This window comes from Nelumbo nucifera, chromosome 6, assembly GCF_055504915.1.
Source record: "Nelumbo nucifera cultivar China Antique chromosome 6, China Antique-T2T, whole genome shotgun sequence".
Taxonomy (NCBI): domain Eukaryota; kingdom Viridiplantae; phylum Streptophyta; class Magnoliopsida; order Proteales; family Nelumbonaceae; genus Nelumbo; species Nelumbo nucifera.
This window is the reverse complement of record NC_142654.1, coordinates 19,592,996-19,615,646: the sequence shown is the minus strand read 5'-3', so window position 1 is coordinate 19,615,646 and position 22,651 is coordinate 19,592,996. Positions and strand designations below refer to the sequence as shown.

At 34.4% G+C, this 22,651-nt stretch overlaps 1 protein-coding gene across 1 annotated transcript; it reads left to right on the top strand.

Annotated features, from left to right (window-relative positions):
- The first annotated feature begins 208 nt into the window (after positions 1-208).
- Positions 209-10,623, top strand: LOC104591390 (putative disease resistance RPP13-like protein 1). The gene is given in 4 exon segments (XM_010250176.2): positions 209-5,161; positions 5,164-5,354; positions 5,450-5,621; positions 10,274-10,623. Coding segments are annotated over 3 exon segments (4,311 nt in total). The 5' UTR covers positions 209-1,164; the 3' UTR covers positions 5,573-5,621; positions 10,274-10,623.
- The last annotated feature ends 12,028 nt before the right edge of the window (positions 10,624-22,651 follow it).

Genomic DNA, 22,651 nt, shown 5'->3' with positions numbered 1-22,651 from the left:
TAAACTGACCTTGAAATAACCATACCCAATTTATTACTAAATAGAATCTGGTTCAAAGGTCTAAGGGTTAATCCTACCTAAACCAACCTGAAGAATTGGCCTTGGTTGGATTTGGTGGAATTAGCCTTGAAACCAAACTTGCCTTAAAAAAAAAATCTTAAAATACATTGAGGATGTAAAAATTTGAACATATTATATACTCATGGTTGCAACTTGCAAAGGCCATGGTCTCACTTGACCATTGGGCCACTTAAGTAATTTATCTTTTTTCTTTAATATAATATGAAAATGTGAAAGGGCATCAAGCCAGGTTTTTTATTCCAAAAAACCCTTAAAAGTTCTCATATCACATGTGTCCACCCCTTTTCCAAACAAAGTTAAAATGTGGGGAGAGGGTTTATTTGTTTTCCAAAAGATAGATAAAGAGCATTATTAGGACTATTTTCAGAATAAAAACCTTGGACCAAAGGCCCCTTCATATTTATTTTCAGCACACTTTAAGGGATCATGTGACCATCCCTAGATGAAAATACAAATTGTTCTTAATAAGAGGTCAATTAAGTAAAACATATGCAAACTATAGGGGTGTTTTAGTAATACACAAAATAGGATAGGTTTTAGCTAATGCTTGAAACTATAGATCAAATTACTCATTTTTTTTGGGGGCAGGGGTAAAAAAGAATAGATTCCACAAGTGGACCTTGAAACCAACCCCTACCGGTTTGGTTCCATGTTCTGCCGAACCTTACCGACCCATGCTCGCCCCTAAAAATAAGACCTGAAGTGAAACAAGTATAACTCAAAACAAAACTAAACCAAAATTTGCATTATTTTCATTTATGGTCCAATGCATTTGCAATAATGCAAATAAAATTGCATTGCAACCAAACAATTTTTTTTAATCAACCAGCATGGTCTAGATGTGTTTGATAGCTGCGCACCAACAGCAGTGAATTGTTAAACGCTTTCAAGACCAAAATCGATTTTTATGACTTACACGGAAAAGCTAGTGACGAAATTAGAGTACAGAGCAAAACTACAGAATATTCTTTTCTGATTGTTCATCCTATAATTGAATTTAACTTGAGCTAGCCTGGGCGTTGTGCTCCTTGTAACTCTTCTCTCTTGTTCCATCTCTCGATTTTTCATTCGACTGACTACAAGATGTCTATTGTGGCACAGGCACTTCTTTCCGCATACCTTCAAACATTGTTCGACAAATTGTCCTCTCCAATCCTTAGAGAATTTCAATCTCTGTGGGGTGTTGACAAGAACCTTAAGAAGCTGCGAATTACATTGGTGAAGATCCACGCTGTGGTCAATGATGCTGAGCGAAAACAGACTAGTAACTCCTTAGTGAAGATGTGGCTAGAAGAATTCAAGCATCTGGTTTATGACGCAGAAGACATAGTAGATGAATACACGACCGAAGTTGAACGATTCAAATTGGAATCAGAAACTCATCGGGCTGATGCTGACCAGGTATGGAGCCCGTTCTTTTCTATTAGTCCACTTGATAAGATAAAGGAGATATTTGATAAATCTGGTACAGCATCTAGAATAAAAGCAATCACAAAGAAACTAGAGGAACTCGCAAAAGAAAGGGATGAACTCGGTTTAACAGAAGGTGCTGGAGCGATTCCCTTAGTTGAAAATACACAGAGACGAGAAACGAGTTCTCTGGTTGACGCATCACGTGTTTACGGTCGAGAAAACGATGCAAACAAGATCATTGAGTTGTTGTTGGATAAGCCAAGTGAAGAAGATGTGTTTGATGTAATTCCGATTGTTGGAATGGGTGGGCTTGGAAAGACAACTTTGGCTCAGTTGATATACAATGACCACAGGCTGGAGGATCACTTTGATCTCAAGGCATGGGTTTATGTGTCCAATCAAGATGTTAAGGCTCTAACAAAGGCCATCCTTGAGTCTGCCATTGGGGAATCTAGTGATTTCTTACACCTGGATCCACTGCAAGTTAGACTTAAAAATACATTGAGTGGGAAGAGATTTTTACTAGTCTTTGACGATGTTTGGAATGAGAACGGCAATGACTGGGATGCCTTGAGAGCTCCTCTAACATTTGCCAAACAAGGAAGCAAAATATTAGTAACCACACGAAGTAACACAGTTTCATCTCTCATGGGCACGGTTTCTGCTCATGATTTGGAGGGTTTATCAAATGAAGACTGTTGGTTATTGTTTAAGCAATGTGCATTTGCATCCAGAGACCCAGATCCAAATCTGATAGATATTGGTATGAAAATTGTGAGCAAATGTAAAGGCTTGCCTCTTGCTGCAAAGACACTTGGAAGCCTCTTAAGATCTAAAACGAACGAGAAAGAGTGGAGATGTATATTAAAAAGCAAAGAATGGGATGTACCAGAGGACAAAGACAATGTTTTGCCAGCTCTAAGACTGAGCTACCAACATCTCCCAGCACACCTGAAACGCTGCTTTGCTTATTGTTCAATCTTTCCAAAGGGCTACCTTTTTCAGAGAGTGGAGTTAGTTTTGTTGTGGATGGCAGAAGGGTTTGTAAACTCAACAAGTGAAAAGCTAATGGAAGATACAGGTTGTGAGTATTTTGATGATCTATTATCGAGGTCATTTTTTCAATGTTCTCGCGACGACAAAACAAAGTTTGTAATGCACGATCTCATTCACGATTTAGCACAATCTATTTCAAGGGAGATATGCTTCAGATTGGAGAGCAATAAGTTGAGCAACATTGCACCAAATGCTCGCCATGCATCCTTCTGTCCTACACGAAGCCAACCGATACAGGTTAATGGGTTTTGCAAGGCCAAGACTCTACGCACATTTTTTCAACCTGCAAATTATGAAGTACTCTTAGATGATAACCACATTGATGATCTGTTTCTTTCACTGAAATGCTTAAGGGTGTTGTGCTTACAAGGTACCCTCTATGAGTTGCCAGATTCAATATGCAATTTAAAGCTCCTACGGTACCTTGACATACGCAACCTAGATATTACATGGTTACCAGAGTCAATTTGTAGCCTCTACAATTTACAAACTTTAATACTTCCTTGCCTCAATAGGTTACCTGAAGGTCTATGCAATCTAATCAACCTCCGACACATCAAGACTCCACAAGGATGGAAGGTAGAGGAGATGCCACATGGAATTGGAAGACTGATTAATCTTCAAAGCTTGTCTGAATTCATTGTAGGCATCAACAGTGGGTCCACTACAATTGGAGAGTTGAAGGATTTGAAGCACCTCAAGGGAGAGGTTTGCATTTCGAAGCTAGAGAATGTAGTCATTGCTAAGGATGCTGTTGAGGCCAATCTGAACAAAAAAGAACACATTGAAGTGTTGAGGTTAGAATGGAGAAATGATTCAAGGGACGCAAGAAGAGTTGTTGATGAGGAAGTGATCAAATGTCTGCATCCTCATTCCAATTTAAAGCAATTAATCATTAATTGCTATCACGGATCGTGGTTCCCTGATTGGATTGGGATGCTTTCCAAACTGGTAAAAGTTGAGCTTGGCAAATGTAAACAAATCAAGGTCCTTCCTCCTCTTGGAGGGCTACCCGTGCTCAAACATATTGAGATACTGGGTATGGATAATCTACGGTCTGTGGGGTCTGAATTTTGTGGGGCAGGATTTCAATCACTAGAAACATTGATATTCAAGGAGAACCATGAATGGGAGAAATGGTGTTTCGGAGGGACAGACCAAGAAGAAGAAGATGCTAAATGTGAACAACTATTCCCTCGCCTCTGTGTGCTTACAATTGAAGATTGTCCGAAGTTGAGGAGACTGCCTTCTTATCGGTTTCCTTCCTTGTTAGAATTGAAATTAAAAAATTGTCAAGAACTCACTTCTCCTCGAATATGCGTAAGTATCTCAAATGAACCATCTTCATCATCATCAGCTTCTTGTTCTTCTTCGATGGCAGGTAAAGAACTTTCTTGTCTTCATGACCTTGACATGAGCAACTGTCTCAAATTGAAGGAATTGCCAGACCATCTTCCATCCTTGACATCCTTGAAGGTAGAGAAATGTTTGGAATTGGTATCTCTTCCACGGCTTCCATCTATTTGTAGAATACAAATGTTGAATCTGAATGGGGAATTACTGTTGCACAGTGTTCCCAAACTAACTTCTCTTTCCTCCTTGCGTATTTCTGGTATTCAAAGTCTCGTATGCCTACCTAAAGAATTCTTTCAATCCCTCACAGCAATTGAAGAATTGGTAATTGAAAAATGTCCCAATCTTGGGAAGGAGATAGTGGGCTTACATCACCTTGTTTCTCTTCAATATTTGAAAATTACTGAATGTCCTGAACTTGAGGCCTTGCAACATCTTTATAACCTCACTTGTCTGGAACGTCTAACCATCGAGAATACTCCAGGGCTTACATCAATGACGTTGCCCCCCAGCCTAAATAAACTTTCTATCATTTCTTGTGAGAGGTTGAAGCTCTGGACCTTGGGGTTCAATAAACTCAGTACTCTTGAATTTTTACTCATTTCTAAGTGTCCTGGTCTGGCATCTTCTGCAGCATTGAAAGAAGAGGGTTGGTTGTTGCCCACTTCCCTAAAATCTTTACACATGGTCGATTGTAGTGATCTTGAAGTCCTTTGTGGGTCTGGTTGGCTTCGCAAGCTAACATCTCTTGAAGTATTGACCATTGAAGAGTGTTCCTCTCTCGTGCATTTCCCTGATGGAAGGTGGCCCACCTTGAAGATAATTTGGTTCAAAGATTGCAGCAATCTTGAGTCTTTCCCCCACGGCATGAACAACTTGATGGCATCCCTTGAAGAAATGTGGATATTCAAATGTCCACGACTGGTGACCTTTCCAGAAGGGGGATTGCCCACGACACTGAAGAGACTTATCATCAGCGGATGCGGCAACAATCTAGACACCCTACCCAAGTGCATGGGACTGAACAAGCTTACATCTCTTGAAGATTTGACCATTAGTGACTGCCCCGGTCTCATCTCCTTCCCTGAGAAAGGAGAGGAGGAGTGGTTGTTACCCACCTCTCTTATCGAACTTCGCTTCTGGAATGTTAATAGTCTAGAGTTCCTACAACTTGGAGAGCTACAGAGACTCACCTCTCTAGAATATCTGGGCATTTCTGACGCTCATAAACTCAAGTCCTTTCCAGAAAATGGACTCCCTGCCACATTTCGTCACTGGATTTATTTGAATGCCCTCTTCTAGAGAAACAGTACCAAAAGTACACAAGAAAAGATTGGCCAAAGATATCTCACATATTGGTGGGTAATTTTGGTTTTGTATATTGTAATGGCAAAAATTGGTGGATTCAACCAAATCCATATGCAAAATATCCTGAAGTAATCCCTGGCCAGGTTCTTACATCGTTCCAATCTATTAATTTTTCTACACAAGTTATTTGGTTGCTTTCCTTCTTTTTCTCATATCATGTTGCTATCATTTTCTACAGGGTATCAAGTTTGTAACTCGCCTACAATACATACCTCGCAGAGTTGTACGACTTGGACGCTTCCAGTCTGGGTACTTTGTAACAACTAGAAAGGGAAAGGGTCATACAAAGTTCTTCGTCTAAGCCAATTGAGGAGATGATTTAGAGAGGTTCCCATGTCTTCCATTTCTAGGTAAAAGGTTGAATTAGAATTTAGGGATTTTTAAACTGTATTCCACCTTAGAATTCTGATTTGAATTGCATACTTACAACAATTTAAAATTATAAATACCTTCACCTATAACACGCATACCTGCTCGTGAATTGGCATTAATTCCAAGTTAGCACCTATCCCCAACTATACAATGAAATTAGGATTTCTGAGGTGGATTATATATAACAGAAAATTAGGCAGGGGGTTTGAAGCAAGGATAAGTATGGTGATGTGGACACACCAATTTTAACAAGCATAAAGAAAGAGGGATTTGCTTTTTTAATGTTTAGCCAAGTGGCACCACTTTCCCCAACTTCCTCCTAAATTGTCTTTAATTCCTATTTACCTCCTAAATTATCTCTAACTCCTATTTATCTCTTAAATTATCTCTAATTTAGTAGAGAGGTTCTCTCCTAAACTATCTCTAATTCCTAAACTATTTAAATGTTATAACAAAATTATATACTAAATTTAAAATATTTATTCAAAACACAAAAAATTAATAGACTTAATAATATTCATATTATTAATAATTCAATATTTTTACAAAATTCATCATGAAATTGTGTAGCAACAATATAAATTATAATTTAACAAATTATTCAATTTAAATATTATTCAAATAATAAAAATTTAGAATTAAAAAGTAAAACATTATTTAAATATTTCAATAACTAAAAATCTTAAATAAAAAAACATTAAAAGTAGAAAAATAATATAACAAAATATTTAATATTATGTAATAACAATAAAATATATAAAATTCAAATAATGAAAATTTTTAAATATTTTACATATTATTTAAATATTTAAATAACAAAATATTTAACATGACAAAATTTTAAATAGTTAAAATACAAAAATTGTGTAATAAATTTAAAAATAATTCTTAAAAATAGAAAAATAATTATAATAGAATTCATAATATTCATATTAATAATAATTTAACACTTTAAAAAATTAATAAAAAATTATGTAATAATAGTACAATTATAATTTTATGGACTATTAAATTCAATAAATAATTAATATTTTAAGAATTTAAATAACAACATTATTTCAATAACTAAATAATATTGTAAATAACTAATTACACTTATATCAATTAATAATTTTACAATAATAGTGTATATTCATTATATATTTATATATACTATAATAAATATTTATTTTATTTTCAGCAATTATTTATTATTTTTTTTATAAATATTCTTTCAATAATTATTCATAAATGTTTTTTTGTTATTTAATAGAAAATTATCAATAATTGTTGGAGATTAAACAACTATTATTTAATTTTTGAAATTTAATTTATCGTATTTTTGTTATAAATTTATTTTTATTAATTATATATTTTTATAATTTACAGATTAATACTTATTAGAGATTAAACTATTATTTAAGATTACACTATTTATTGACTAATTTAGTATATTTTCAGTATTAATTATATTTTTTGTAATTATTATATTTTTAGTATATATCTATTATACTTTCATTATAAACTTATTTTCAATGATTGTGTACATTTGCTATAAATTTTCAATAATTATTGGAGATTAAACTATTGTTATTTATTAGAGATTAGACTATAAATTTAGTTGAAATTAGGAGTGTTCAATGATTGGTTCAGTTCAGTTGTAGGATGTTTCGCCAACCAAATAGATCTGGTCAAGTCCGCAGCTTGTCACTCTAAACCGATTGACCATTAGCAAAAAATCACCAACTCAGGTTGTAGCATTTTGGGTCTATTTTCGGTTTAGTTTGTTTGTTCAAAAGATTTAAACTTAAAAATTAACTTTAAATTTCATAAATTACAATGATATTATTAAAAAATAAATTACAAAAATTAAATTTATGATATAAAATATTTTAGACTAACAAATATGGGATTTTTCCTACTTTCCCGTATTAAAAAAATAAATTTAAAAAAAATATATATATATATATATATTAAACCAAAGCCGACCTGAAATACTAGAAAACCGACCAACTCGGGTTGAGTTTGATCGGACTGTTTATTAAAAAGTTAAAATATAAAACAATTATATACTCTTATGTATTTCTATTGTTTAACTTTCGCTTAACAAAGCATGAGTCCCCGTCACTATGCCTCTCCTTGCTCCATTATCCCCACCCTGCATTCTATTTGACTTTCTAATATTACCAAAAGTTAATAAATATGGTTAGTAAATTACTTAAATTTAATAAATATTGTTATTAATTAACTCATTAACAAGATTTTATAGAAATTGAAAACTCTTTAACTAATTTCTATAAAATTGAGAATTGTATTTAACAATTATCAAAAAGTATAAAATTTTAGTTATTGTTATTATTATAATTAATAACCAAATACAAATGGGGGAACAAAATATTATAATGTTAGAAAATGAAATTATTAATTAATTTATATTGAAAAATAAAATATAAATTAGTGTAATTTTGTTAGTAAACTACCAAATAAAAATATATATTTAATAACAATTTAAACAAATTTTCAATAAATCCCCATAGTTACACAAATGTAATAAATTTTTCATAAAACTATATATTCGTAAAATAACATTTTTGAAATTAAAAGATATAAAGTATTTGAAAGTTTATTTAAAATGCATTAAATAATTATTGAAAATTATTAGAATATTTTGGAAATTTTAGGAAAATTTATTACATTTGATAGATTTTGGAAAATTATTGAAAATTTATGTAATTTTCATTGCAAATTATTGAAAATTATTAAAGATAAATGACTAATGGAAATGGAAAACTATAATTTGAACAAATAATTACACACATTATTAAGATAAATTAGTATAATATTGGAAAAAGGAAATTATTGGTTAGTTTATATTGGAAATTATAAGATAAATTAGTTTAATTCTGTAAGTAAACCATTTAAAAAGAAAATAAATTATTTAATAAAAATTTAAATAAATTTGAATAAATTTTCAAAATTACACAAGTAAAATAAATTATCCAAAATTTTCATAAAATTACATTTTTGAATATTAAAGACAATTTAGTATACTTTTAGAAATTCACCATGTGGTTGATATTCAATATATCATTTTGATCATTTCTATCATCAAATTGAATATTGGGTTGACGGGGACAACGTTTTCAAAACCAGACACTGTTTCACCTCAAAACCGCTTTTTTCCAAAAATCGTTTATTTGGTTAGCGAACCGCTGACCTATGTGGTCAAACTGTCAACCCGGGCAACATTTTTTTGCATTTTTTATTTTTCCATTTTTTTTGTCAGAGCGGGACATCTGTTCGAACTGAATAGTTAGACCATTCGACCCCAGAATGGTTCCCTATCCGATCCAATTTTAAAAACCTTGGATAGGGAGTGGGTGCCTTGCCTTGAGCTTGGCTTGGTGTGCGGCATGGCCTGGCCCATGAACCTACCCGACCCACGGCACGGCACAGGCCTGTGCGGGCTCGAGCCATGGGCTATGCCAAACCAACCCCCAAATTATCTTAGAGGAGGGAGCCACAGCACGAGATGCCTCGTGGGCTAGCATGGCACAACTTGCATTTTGTGCGGGCCACATGCAGGTTGTGTTGTGTTGACCCAGCATGACCCAATTTACACCTCTATTTGAACCTGATCAATACTGGGGACGGGGTAGGAAAATTTGAGGATTCTCCATCCTTGATGAAGAGTGGGGTGACTTGCCCTTAAACTCGCCCAACATTGAGGAGTGGTTACCTTGCCCTGAACCCGCGTGACATTGGGGATGGAGCGAGGATGGGGTAAAGTGTCTTGACTATGGGGTAGGGAAAGCAATGGGGGTGCCTTACACTGAACCCACCCTGTTGTGATTCCTATATAATTGTTAATTATTAGTGGAATTAATAAAAATGTTAGCTTTTATAATTGTTTTTATTTATTTAAAATTAATCAAAATTTTATTTAAAAATAATAAAAAAAATAAAAATTATTAAAATTACAACAAATTATTAATAAAACTAAATTTATTAAAAAAAATATTCATATTCAATTAACAATAATTATTTTTTATAAACCAAAGCATCATACGGGTCCCTACTAGTTATCTTATTAAAAGCGAGTTGTATTAACTGTTGAAATTAAAGAATCCACAACTGCACACTACAATGCTTCACAGTGTATTGAAAACATCTCCTAATGACAACTTTGGGGCGCTGATGTGATCTCAAAATTAAAATGCTTCGAGATGGTAACAACCAATGAAAATCAACTGTAACTTTGAAAAAGCTTGTTTTTATTAACTAAAATCTTTTACTCCATAATGTTGTAGTTTCAGAAGGTGGAGCTTAATTATTGCAAGTTCAACCCTTCAATACTTGTTTCTATAGTAATATTTTTGAATTAATTAAATATTTATCAGCCGTCCTTACTTTCTTCTTATAGCTAATCTTATCCATAGTCCTGAGTGTTCATTAACACAGATTAATCTTTGTAGTAATTAATTAGCTTACTTACAGAGATCTTTAGAGTCTTAGCAATATTAGCTATAAGATTTTGTACGTTGGTCATGTGTTTTGTCACTCATCAATAGCTAACTGTTGTAGTAGATCTCCTGTATCCTACGTAAAGTTTATTTCCCTATTAACTTATTTGTTTATTAATTCCTAGCAGGTTTTACGTTGACGGAGCTAAACTTTTGATGGATATTAGATGTCTCTGCTTTTCTACTGGACTTCATCTTTGATCATCCATGTCTGTATTATCAAAACTCCAGTCCGTTCAAGTATGATGTGTTGCCATGCACAAAACTCTTGGCTTAGGTTTACAACTTGAAGATTAAGCACGAAGAAATCTCCCAAGATTCTATGAATTATGTAAAAACATGCATGTTTCTTCCTGTCATGACTTGTTTTCTGTATACTACTCTTCGTATAATTTATAACTTGCTTCTTATGATTGTATTAAAATGGGACCCAAGATTGGTGTTTGTTTATTGTATAATTGGCTTTTGATGTTAACTTTATTTTGATGGAGGTTTCTTAATATGCAACTTTGTTTTACGACAAAACTTTATTTTTTTTTCTTAGCAAAGCAAAAATACTATATATTTTATTATCTTAGATAGTCATATGTACATATGTAGTTACAAAAAGTGATGGACATAATTTGGTTTACTCGTCCAATATACAACCAACGAGTGCCAGTGCAGTCTATCTATCCATGATCTATCTGCAACAGAACCACTTTGAGCTTGTTGATTAGCCCTTCATCAGAAAAAAAAAAAAAAAAAAACTAATAGATTTTTTATATTTAGATGTTTGGCTTGCCAAGACCTTGCATTGGTAATTCTAAGTTCTGTTTCATAGTTGCCAAAAACACGATCCCATTATTGAGATAATGTGTCTTGAACTGAAATGTTGGATGAAGTAGTTGACAGGTATTGTGTTTTGGGTTAGAAATAGAGGACTGCATCATTGTGAATTTTGATGCACGAGCTTACAAGATGATAATAATCCACCAAGCTTAGGCTGCGTTTGGAAGCGATGTAAATATGTGTGAAAACAAATATGTAGAGTGCAAAACGGTTCATATAAATTGTAAAGTTGGGTTAGTTTTGAATTAACAAATTTATCTTCTTATCAGACTTTTAGCTGTAATGGATGCAAATACGAAGCTCACAATAAAATATATATGCTTTTTTTTATCAAAAGCCCACTTGAATGCAAATTTGCTTCTTTTTTATTGATGTACTTTTACATTTTATTATCAATGTAAATATACATTGATTTATCATTTGTCAATACAAAACTGTAATGTTGCAGGCAAAAGTGAACCAGAGTGCAAATTGGTATTATGAGAGAGAGATGTTTGCATGCTTGCATCACAGAAGAGCAAACATCAATTGAAATCATGTAGACTTCTTGTATAAGATAAACATGCTCTATTTGCTTGCAACTTGCCACCTCCAGCAACATTGTTTGGTTTTCTTCAAGATACTTGTTTAAGATGTTTTTTTATGACATACCACATGTATATAAATCAGTCCTTGTTTTGTTTTGGCAATCACTATTTTTGTGTTGAATCTAACTTTAGTGGTCTAATCTGACATACTTTCTTCTCTTAAAATTTCAATCAGTCCAAAAACATCAAATCCCCCTTTTTTTTTTAATTTCAGAAAAATGCTTGGACCTCATGCCAAGGAAAAAAATTCCAAAAAAAAAGCAAAAAGATTCCATAAAAAACAGGTGGTTCACACAGAGTGATTGGTGACATCTTGAATCCACCATATGAGTTATGACTCGTAAAAAATGACATGTTTTTTGGAAAGGAAAAAATATACAACATGGTCAACGGAGAGAATGGAACTCTCTAAGACCAAATTGTAAACTTAGAAAATAACAAAAAAAATATGTATTCTGTACAGCCGAGGGTAAGAGAGAATCACAATATGAAAGACAAGATAAAATCCTAATTGCAATGAAAATATAAAATCTTCTTGTTGGCCATGAAAAGTCCAACTTTGAAGAATTAATCCTCCATACCTAAGGCTATGTTTGGTTTGAAAAGTTATACAACCTAAGGGAACTCATAGTTTTTGACAAAATTGAAAAATTGCACATGTTTATTATTAAGAGCACCAATTACACAGCTTGTTAAAAGAATAGCAAAAAACGAAAAAAAAAAAAAAGAAAGAAAAAGAATAGCAAAGGAAAAAAAGTGGAGGATTATTTTGATAGTGGCATATATCTTTTTTTAATTTTATAACAAAGAGATCTTTGCTTGAAACCTTCATTTCAAGAGAGAGAGAGAGATGAGTTTTGTCTAAAGATATCCCCCGATACACGATGATATCCTTTACTCTAAGATTGTGCATCAAAGTAATGTAATCCTATATAAACAAAATGTATCAAAAGGAATTCCCTTAAGTAGGGGTGTAAATTGGACTGGATTTGGTCCAATCCGATCCAGTACAATGTGAGTCCATTATAAAATGGACCAGGTCCAATCCAGTTCAATGAATATTTTGGATCATTTTGGACTGGTTTAATGTCTGGACCATCCAATCTATTTAAATTCATTTTGATTTAGATTGGTTTCAACCCAAAACTGGTCCATTGACACATATATTCTTACCTTATATCAATGGACCAGATATTGTCTTATCCAACCCAATTCAATATTAATTTATTACGGATGGATCAAGTCCAATACAATCTAATAAATATTTTGGATTGAATTGGTCCAATCCAATATGTCTTGTTGGTCCGTCCAATCTATCCAAATTAATTTGGGACTGGACGGGATCCAATCCAAAACCGGTCCATTGACACCCTTACCCTCAAGAGCTATGTATAAAGACTACTGGGAGAAGAGGGAGCCATAACTCTAATCACAATCTCCTACTTTGAGAAAAGAACATTTCCTAAGACTTGGAGTTGATCATAAATTGCAAGAAACAATTCAAACTCTATTGATCTCAAAAGAGTGCTCTTTCGGCTCAGTTTGGATGGAGTACAAATACAAATATGTACAGTACAAATACATACAAAAGAATACAAAACTAGTGGAGGGGCCCTGGAATGGAACCGTCGACCCATTGACCCATTGACCCGGTCTCTCGCCAAAAACCGTTGAATCGGTCAATGACCCATTGACCTGAGCGGTTGAATCGTCGACTCGTTGACCTATTCAATGGTTTTTGGCCGTTTTTTGTCATTTTTTTTATTATTTTTTTTATTTTTGTTGTCAGAATGGGCCATCAGTTCGAACCAAACTGTCGACCCGAAAATCGGTGGCTAGAACAGTTTCGTTTTCAAGTCGTATGAATCACAAGCTCGAATGACATAACATGTATGGTACTACTTAATGGACCTCACACACTCAATTTTTTGCTTGTAATTTTTTTTGTTAGAACAGGTTGTCCATTTTTTTATTTTTTTTAATTGGGAACCGTCCAAGCAACCAGTTCCATTTTACCCCAATCTCGGTCCCTGGCCAAAAACCGTTGAATCGATCAACGACCCATTGACCCGAGTGGTCGAACCATTAACCCGTTGACCCGTTCAATGGTTTTTGCCCATTTTTTATTTTTTTAATTTTTGTTGTCAAAACGGGCCATCCGTTCAAACCGGACGGTCAAACTATCAACCCAAAAACCGGTGGCCAAAATGGTTCCATTTTCGGGTCATATGAGTCGCACGCTTGAATGACATAACACGTATGATACTACTTAATGGACCTCACACACTCAATTTTTTGCCTGTAATTTTTGTTGTTAGACTGGATCATCCATTCGAACCGGACGATCGAACCGTCGACCCGAAAACCGATGGCCAGAACGGTTTTTGTAATTTTTTGTTGTCAGAATGGGTCATCCATTCGAACTGAATAGTCAAACCATCGACCCAAAAACTGGTGGCCAGAATTGTTCCGTTTTCGAGTCGTATGAGTCACACGCTCAAATGACATAACACGTATGATACTACTTAATGGACCTCACAAACTCAATTTTTTTTGTCAAAATGGACCGTCTATTCGAACCGGATGATCGAACCATCGACCCAAAAAACGGTGGCCAGAACGGTTCCGTAATTTTTTGCTTATAATTTTTATTGTCAGAACAGGCCATTCATTCGAACCGGACGGTCGAATTGTTGATTGTCAGAACGTTATTAACAACATTTATCAATAATAGTAAGTAATTATACTATTTAATTAAATAATCATAATGATAGTTTTAATAATATTATTTAGTTATTTTTAATATAACAGTCAATATTAAATTTATGAATAGGATTTATTAACAATATTCATTAAATTAATAATTACAAAAATTAAATTAAATTAACAGTATTTATCAATAATAGTTAGTAATTATAATATTTTATTAAATAATCAATAACAACACTTTTAATAAACATTTTTAATTATTTTTAATATAACAATAATTACTAAATTTATTAACAGCATTTATTAATAATAATATTTATAATTTTACTTTAAAGTAAATATCTATTTATTAAAAATATTTATAATACCAGTAATTATTAATTATAATCACTAATATTATATTTATTAAATTACTGTAATAATCAGTAATTTATTCACAGTATTTATAATTTTAAAGTACATATCTAGTTGTTAACAATATTTGTAATAAGAGTAATTATTAATTATCATCACTAATTATATATTTATTAAATTACGGTAATAATCAGTAATTATTAAATTATAGTAATTAATTAATTACTGTAATAATTATTACAGTGGATTCCATTAATTGAATTACAGTATTTAATTACTGTAATAATCAGTAGATTCTATTAATTATCCATTAATTACTGTAATTAATGGAATAATCAGTAGATTCCATTAATTACTGGGTTGTGAGCTCTCACGTGGGAATTTACTCGCACTGCACCAAGAGAGCATCTGTTTTTTATTAATATTATATATATATATATATATATATATATATATAAGATACAAGGTTTTATACTCTGCATATTTGCATTTTTACTCTTTCCAAACTGAACCTTCATCACAAGTTTTTGTTACAATAATGCACACAGAGAATAAGAAATTTATGGGGAGAACTATTTAGATGAAGGAATTTAAGAGAAATAGGTTTCCTACTATTAATTACAATCCATAGTTATCCCAACATATCTTGTACATTCATGGGAAGAGGACTAATATTAAGGACTGTTTGGATTGTTCACTTATCTGTACATTTCTTTAAATCTAAAAGGCAAACTCTTTTCCTATATTTAAATAGATGGGAGCATAATTAGAGCCCAAAGCTACTAGCACTTTGTAATTAGCATCTTCAAATAATTATAAGCAGTCAAGGTTCCCTGAAGTTCTGTCCAATTTAGTTTTAACCAGCTAGCTACCCTCCCTTGTCCCTTCTATTGTTCTAAGTGTACCAAGGCCGATAACATTATTCTTGAAGGCCATAAACAACTAGGACATTCCTATTTATTTGCAAATATCTGGTCCTACAGGTTTCCCTCCTTTCTCATTTTGCTAGAAGGTTAAATTAAGATCTCCTAAACACAGTGAAGGTTCTTTAATACGTTGAGCCAAAGCCCTCCATTTGTTCAAAAATATTTTCCTAGCTACTTTCTTACGTTCCCCATAAACAAAGGTTGCATGTAAAAAAATTGTGTTTGCATATTAAGTCTGCAAGTCCACTTCTTTGTTCCAAAATAAGGCTAGACCTCCACTTAAGCCATTAGAATCTACACCCCAACAATTCTAGTTTCTCACAAAAGATAACCTTTTCTTAACTTTCAACAACCAACTTTTTGTTTCCATAGGAACAAAAATCTGTTTTCTTTTTTTTTTCTATCTTTTGAGTCTCTTTCAAAAATTGAATTGTAAAGGGGGAATTTAGCCCTTGACAATTCCAACTCCAAATTTTCATTTCCCCTTGGGTCCTAATTCGGGACAAGATCTAGAACCCACTTATTTGGGAATGAGTTACCACTAATTTTAAATGAAAAACCCCACTTTTTGAGTCACTTTTCAAAATTTACAATCACCGTCTTCTCCTTTAGTTCACAACTAGTGATCAAGGATTTTAATGTTTCCTTGTAATTCTCGCCCTACTCTAACCTGATTTATTTTTTTCCTTGTTTTTTCAATATTCTTTTCCCTCCAATGTTACTATGATTCAATAGAATGGATTTTTTTTGGGTTTATAGCTGATAAGGGCAATTTTTGTGCCCTAATATCAATAAAAGTAATCATTTTAATATAATTTTTAAAATATGTTAAATTTTTAAAAAATATATCAAATAAGGGCAAAAATACTGTTCATCTTCTTCCTCCTCCAAACTACCAAACAAGTCTCTCTCAAGATTAATAAAGTTTGATCATAGATCTCTACTTTTTTGTTCACCCTTGTAGTTGTTGGCTTGTTGCAAGCAAAAATGGCGAAGCCCATTCTTACATTTTTGTATTTCATTGATATGGTATTTCATGTGTTCTTCTAACCGTTTCAGAAGAACTCATAGCAGCTCTGCTCCAAACTTAAATGCAGAGAAGAAGAAGAAGAAGAAGAAGAAAGAAGAGGTTCCCCACCTCGGGTACTTAATTTGGGTTCTTTGGAGAATTCCTTTTAAATAGGTTCCCCAACCTCTAACATAATTTCTTGGAAACATATGGGGATTTTCTTCTAATTCACAAATCTGCATTTTTAAAGCTTTCAATTTTGGCTGAAGACAAATAAAAAGATGTGAGCATATGGTTTTGGTCGTGGAGGCCAGATTGCAATGCAAAAAGTCAAAATTGGTCGTCATTGGTGGACTTTGCAAGTGGTGGAGGTGGAGACCAGGTGAAATGAAGAGAATCAATTAGCCTCAATACTATAATTTTGTCCTGTGGATAGTAGAGCAGAGGATTAGGAATCGGCGAGAGCACAATGTGTCGCAAACTGTACAATGATTTGAAACAGTTGAAGCCCGAGATCTAATCTAATGGTTTTAAAGGTTATAATCTTCAATCAATTGGACTAATTTATAGAAGAATTGTTGTAGATGGTACAAAAGACACGAACGCATAATTGAAGCATAGAATAGAGAGGAAAAGATTGAAGAGAAGCGTAAGTGTGGCTGGTGGAGTCTGGACATATTTTGCTTTTGTTCCTTTCTATGTCTGAATGTAAAGATGAAGAAGGAGGAGAGATCCTCAGTCCTCTCTCTCTACATCTGCCTCGACCCACCTCAATGCAGTTGGGGCTCCACCTAAAATAGGAAAATGACTGGCCTTTTGTCTTTTCTGGGCCACAACCACCGATAAGATATGGGCCATGTTGTGTAGTACTAGGGCAGTTATTCGGTGGTCTGAAGGTGAAGGAAGAGGAAAGAAAAAAGATAGAGACCAGAGGTGGGGAGATTTGTTCAGTGGTCTGAAGGAGGAAGGAGATGAACAGTATTTCTATTCTTTTTTGATATTTTTTAAGAAAAGTTACTCTATTCTAGAAATTATATTAAAAAGATTATTCTTATTGATAATAATACCCAAAAGTTGCCCTTATCAACTATAATCTTTTTTTTTTTCAAAACTTTACTCCTCCTTGCCTTGACTTCCTTTGGGTCTAAAACTTTCTTCTTGGTAAATTAGACCCCTGTTGGGGCCATGAACATTTGGATTCGACCTTGATGCTTTAGAACCTAATCAACAAGAAAGATACTTACCTCAATAAAATAGTTTGAACTATTGTTTAAAGCAATAGAATCATCACCTTCCTCATTTTCTTCATTCATATCCACGTCCATCTCTACATCCCTAGCTTGTTCGTTATCTTTTACATTTACAGCCATTTATTGCTCTAGATCACCTTTATTCTCGATCTCAGCTAACAAGCTTCCGATATTGAAGTAGCCTTCTAAATTAACTTCCATGAGTGTACCTTCCAAGTTTTCACAGTTGCTAGGAATCACTCATTCGGATCCTTGCAACATATCCATCACATTATCTAAAGGACCCACCCCTTTTCTGGGCCTTTTTGACTGACCCATTTCAGTTGGGTGGTCACCATCTCCAATCTACTCTTCAGAAATTTCTCTGACTATCCCACTTCTCTCTTTTTGTTTCAACCCTAATTGTCTTCCAAACTTATATCACCACACCTTAAAATTAGAACTCATTTTCCTTTGCTTTTTCTAGTTTGATCTTCTCGATTCTCCGCTAAATCAACCTCTTCAAACCTTAAGCATTCTGGCTCTTTGCTCCAACTTCCTCCCTCCACTGAGTTTGAATTTGTGCCCCACAGCCTAGCGCCCCAAAAACATCCCACATAATGGAAGCTAACCGCATGTCTTCCCACATGCATTTGTTCTCATCGCGTGTGGAGCTTTACCCTAAACAAAAATATTTTTCCACTCTCACTCGTGCTCTCTCAATCTCTTGACCTGCCCATGTGGAGCTGCAATTGATGTAGAGCTTCACCTCGCCAGATGAGAACCGGCGCTGACAACCATTCCATCAGATACAAGAGGTACTCCCTGTTCCTTTGAGGATTTGATGCATGTTTAGACGGGAGAGAGAGTTGACGACTATTCCGGCAGGCACACAAGAGAAATTCGGTGCCGATGACCGCTCATACTCTCTCAGTCTTGATGTTCTCTTATTCTGAGGGATGTCGCTCTTCGACGCCTGAGATTGAATTTGAGGCGTAAGCAATGGGTTTCTTTCACTGCCCAAGCACCGATCAATCGAAACCTCTCAAACAATTCAAACAAAATCCAAACTGATGATCTAGTAACCCCTTTTGGGTTCCTTTGAGTCAATCCAACAAATTGAAACTTCGGGATGAGAGGAAGACAATAGCTATACACCTCCAACACAGAGGGAGAGAGGAACCAGAGAGAACAGACATATACCCTTTTGAATGATTGCTCTTTTGTCATTATATTCCAACCCTATCTATCGAGCTACATTCTTTGGATTGAAACCCATCTTGAGATTCGATTTTAGGAAATACAATTGCCAAATTTTCATTATTAACAAAGTAATTCTGCTGTGATTTCTCATTTCCATTTCAAGATGTTATTGCTCAATATTGACATTTAGTGAGAGTTATTCTTCCTCGTAACCAACAAAATTGAAATTTTGTGTGATGATCCAATGTGTGGTAATATGTGGTTATGGGGTTCTGATTTGTTGTTCATTTTCCCTTTTTATTTTTGGATAATTCAAGCCTCAGGATCTTGCAATCTTGTGGGTGATTTGGATTTTTATTTTTCATGTAATTATCTGGACATGAAGAGGAGAAAATGTTTTTTATGTAGTACTAGGGATGGCAATTTTCCTCATCCCCAACAGGGACCCAACTTCCCTGACCCGATGGGGTTGAGGATGGGAACGGGGATTAATAGGAATCCTTGATCGGAGTCGAGGTCGAGTATGGGGATTGAGGTCCCCGCCCAACCCCAACCCCGATTATATATATACATATATAAATATATATTAAATGTTATTTATATTAAATATATATTATATATGATATTATATATATCAAAACATAATTTAAAATTTTTATTCATTTTAAGTAAATTTATTTTTTAAAAAAATACTATTATCTAAAACAAATTCGGGGATTCGGGTCCCCGTAGGAAACTTGTCCCCATCGGGGATCAGGGATGGAGGACAACTTTTATTCCTGGTGAGGATTGGGAACAAGGATGGGAATTAATTTCAGAATCGAGGTTGGAAACAATGGATATAATCCCCGCCCCATTGCCATTTCTATGTGGTACCTTTAGTGTGTCTATCGGAGATGAGATGAGAGAGACGGGAGGACCTCCGGTGTGTACCGGAACGATCGTTGGCCCCGAATTTCTCCCCAAGCTCGAATGGAGGAGGATATGCAGGGGTTAAGGTTACACAGAGGTCGAGAGACTGAGAGAGTATGAGCATGAATGGAGAAGTTTTTTCATTTTGGGTGAATCCACACGCGCTGAGGGAGGAATGTGTGTGGGAAACACGTGGTGGGTTTTCATTGTGTGAGACGTTTTTGGGGTGCCAAGGCTGTAGGGCATAGATTCGAACTCCCCTCAACTGTCTTTTCAACTCCTAGGTTTAGCCTAGTCAAACCTAGACTAAACGTACCCACTTCGATGCCCCCTCCTTTTCTACTCACATGCTCCCTCTCCAAACCACTCAACTGTTGGTCAAATCTTTCTGGTGAGATAACAAGGTGTAGTTCCCTATCTCCAATAAGGGTATTTCTCATGTCCTTGTTTATAGATTGGGGATCCTAAACTAGTAACTTCAACTCTTATTGGCTTATCAATCACTAGCATGGGAGAGCGAGAAACCACTTGTCCATTTTCTACCCTAGGCTCCAATAGTTGTTGATTCAACAGCTCATCATGACTTAGTTTAACCTCCTATTCTATTTCCCTTTCATGTCAAAAATCCCTCCTTTCTCTTTTATTGATGAATCTCAAATTTTCCCTATCATCAGGAGCTTGAACAGTTGAGCTATAAGATCCCTTGTTCCTTGATTTTTCGATTGATTCCATGGCATTTGTGTTATATCTTCTAGAGCTTGGTTATTAGTAACATACAACTTCTGTCCTATAACTCCAAGTCTCATGCAAAAGATGGGGAGCCTTTCATATTGGAAATCATGTAGAATACGGGAGTCTCTTCTTCGTTGAGGTTCCCTAATGCCAACGACTTGTTGATGTTCAATTTAATGCATATATGAAAGATCCTCTCCCACATGGGTTTTTCTTCATCTACTTCTTTCCCTTTAAATTCATTTTTGATTTTTTATCAACTCTCTAACACATTTAACCATTCTTGCCCCCACAACCCATCCCATCTTTCTCTGATGGTACTCCTAATATTATGATTGTAAGAGACAATTTCATAAACTCCATTCTCTTCGTGTTGGCTCTTCAATACCATCTACGCAATAATAAAGAGTAACCTTTCACCAACCAACCATGGTTTCTTCTCTAAAAAAAATTCCTACCTTTGATTTCTTAAAGTAGATTTAGAGCACTTCATCTCCCAATCAATTTGCTTTCAACTTGTTGCCTAGACAATAATTTTTAACCTTTTGCACATCCCATGGGCATTCATCTACTTGTCCACTATTACTTTTCACCTCCGTCCATTACCACTGAATGCGCTTAAGAGGGCATTCTTTTTTTCAAATTTTGAGGGGGGGAAAGTAAATTCCCATTGACCAAGAAACCCATGTTCTTTTATTAGGTTTATGTGGGTACTAGGGAAAGTTTATTTTCACCAACCAACCATGGTTTCTTCTCTAAAAAAAATTCCTACCTTTGATTTCTTAAAGTAGATTTAGAGCACTTCATCTCCCAATCAATTTGCTTTCAACTTGTTGCCTAGACAATAATTTTTAACCTTTTGCACATCCCATGGGCATTCATCTACTTGTCCACTATTACTTTTCACCTCCGTCCATTACCACTGAATGCGCTTAAGAGGGCATTCTTTTTTTCAAATTTTGAGGGGGGGAAAGTAAATTCCCATTGACCAAGAAACCCATGTTCTTTTATTAGGTTTATGTGGGTACTAGGGAAAGTTTATTTTCACCAACCAACCATGGTTTCTTCTCTAAAAAAAATTCCTACCTTTGATTTCTTAAAGTAGATTTAGAGCACTTCATCTCCCAATCAATTTGCTTTCAACTTGTTGCCTAGACAATAATTTTTAACCTTTTGCACATCCCATGGGCATTCATCTACTTGTCCACTATTACTTTTCACCTCCGTCCATTACCACTGAATGCGCTTAAGAGGGCATTCTTTTTTTCAAATTTTGAGGGGGGGAAAGTAAATTCCCATTGACCAAGAAACCCATGTTCTTTTATTAGGTTTATGTGGGTACTAGGGAAAGTTTATTTTCACCAACCAACCATGGTTTCTTCTCTAAAAAAAATTCCTACCTTTGATTTCTTAAAGTAGATTTAGAGCACTTCATCTCCCAATCAATTTGCTTTCAACTTGTTGCCTAGACAATAATTTTTAACCTTTTGCACATCCCATGGGCATTCATCTACTTGTCCACTATTACTTTTCACCTCCGTCCATTACCACTGAATGCGCTTAAGAGGGCATTCTTTTTTTCAAATTTTGAGGGGGGGAAAGTAAATTCCCATTGACCAAGAAACCCATGTTCTTTTATTAGGTTTATGTGGGTACTAGGGAAAGTTTATTTTCACCAACCAACCATGGTTTCTTCTCTAAAAAAAATTCCTACCTTTGATTTCTTAAAGTAGATTTAGAGCACTTCATCTCCCAATCAATTTGCTTTCAACTTGTTGCCTAGACAATAATTTTTAACCTTTTGCACATCCCATGGGCATTCATCTACTTGTCCACTATTACTTTTCACCTCCGTCCATTACCACTGAATGCGCTTAAGAGGGCATTCTTTTTTTCAAATTTTGAGGGGGGGAAAGTAAATTCCCATTGACCAAGAAACCCATGTTCTTTTATTAGGTTTATGTGGGTACTAGGGAAAGTTTATTTTCACCAACCAACCATGGTTTCTTCTCTA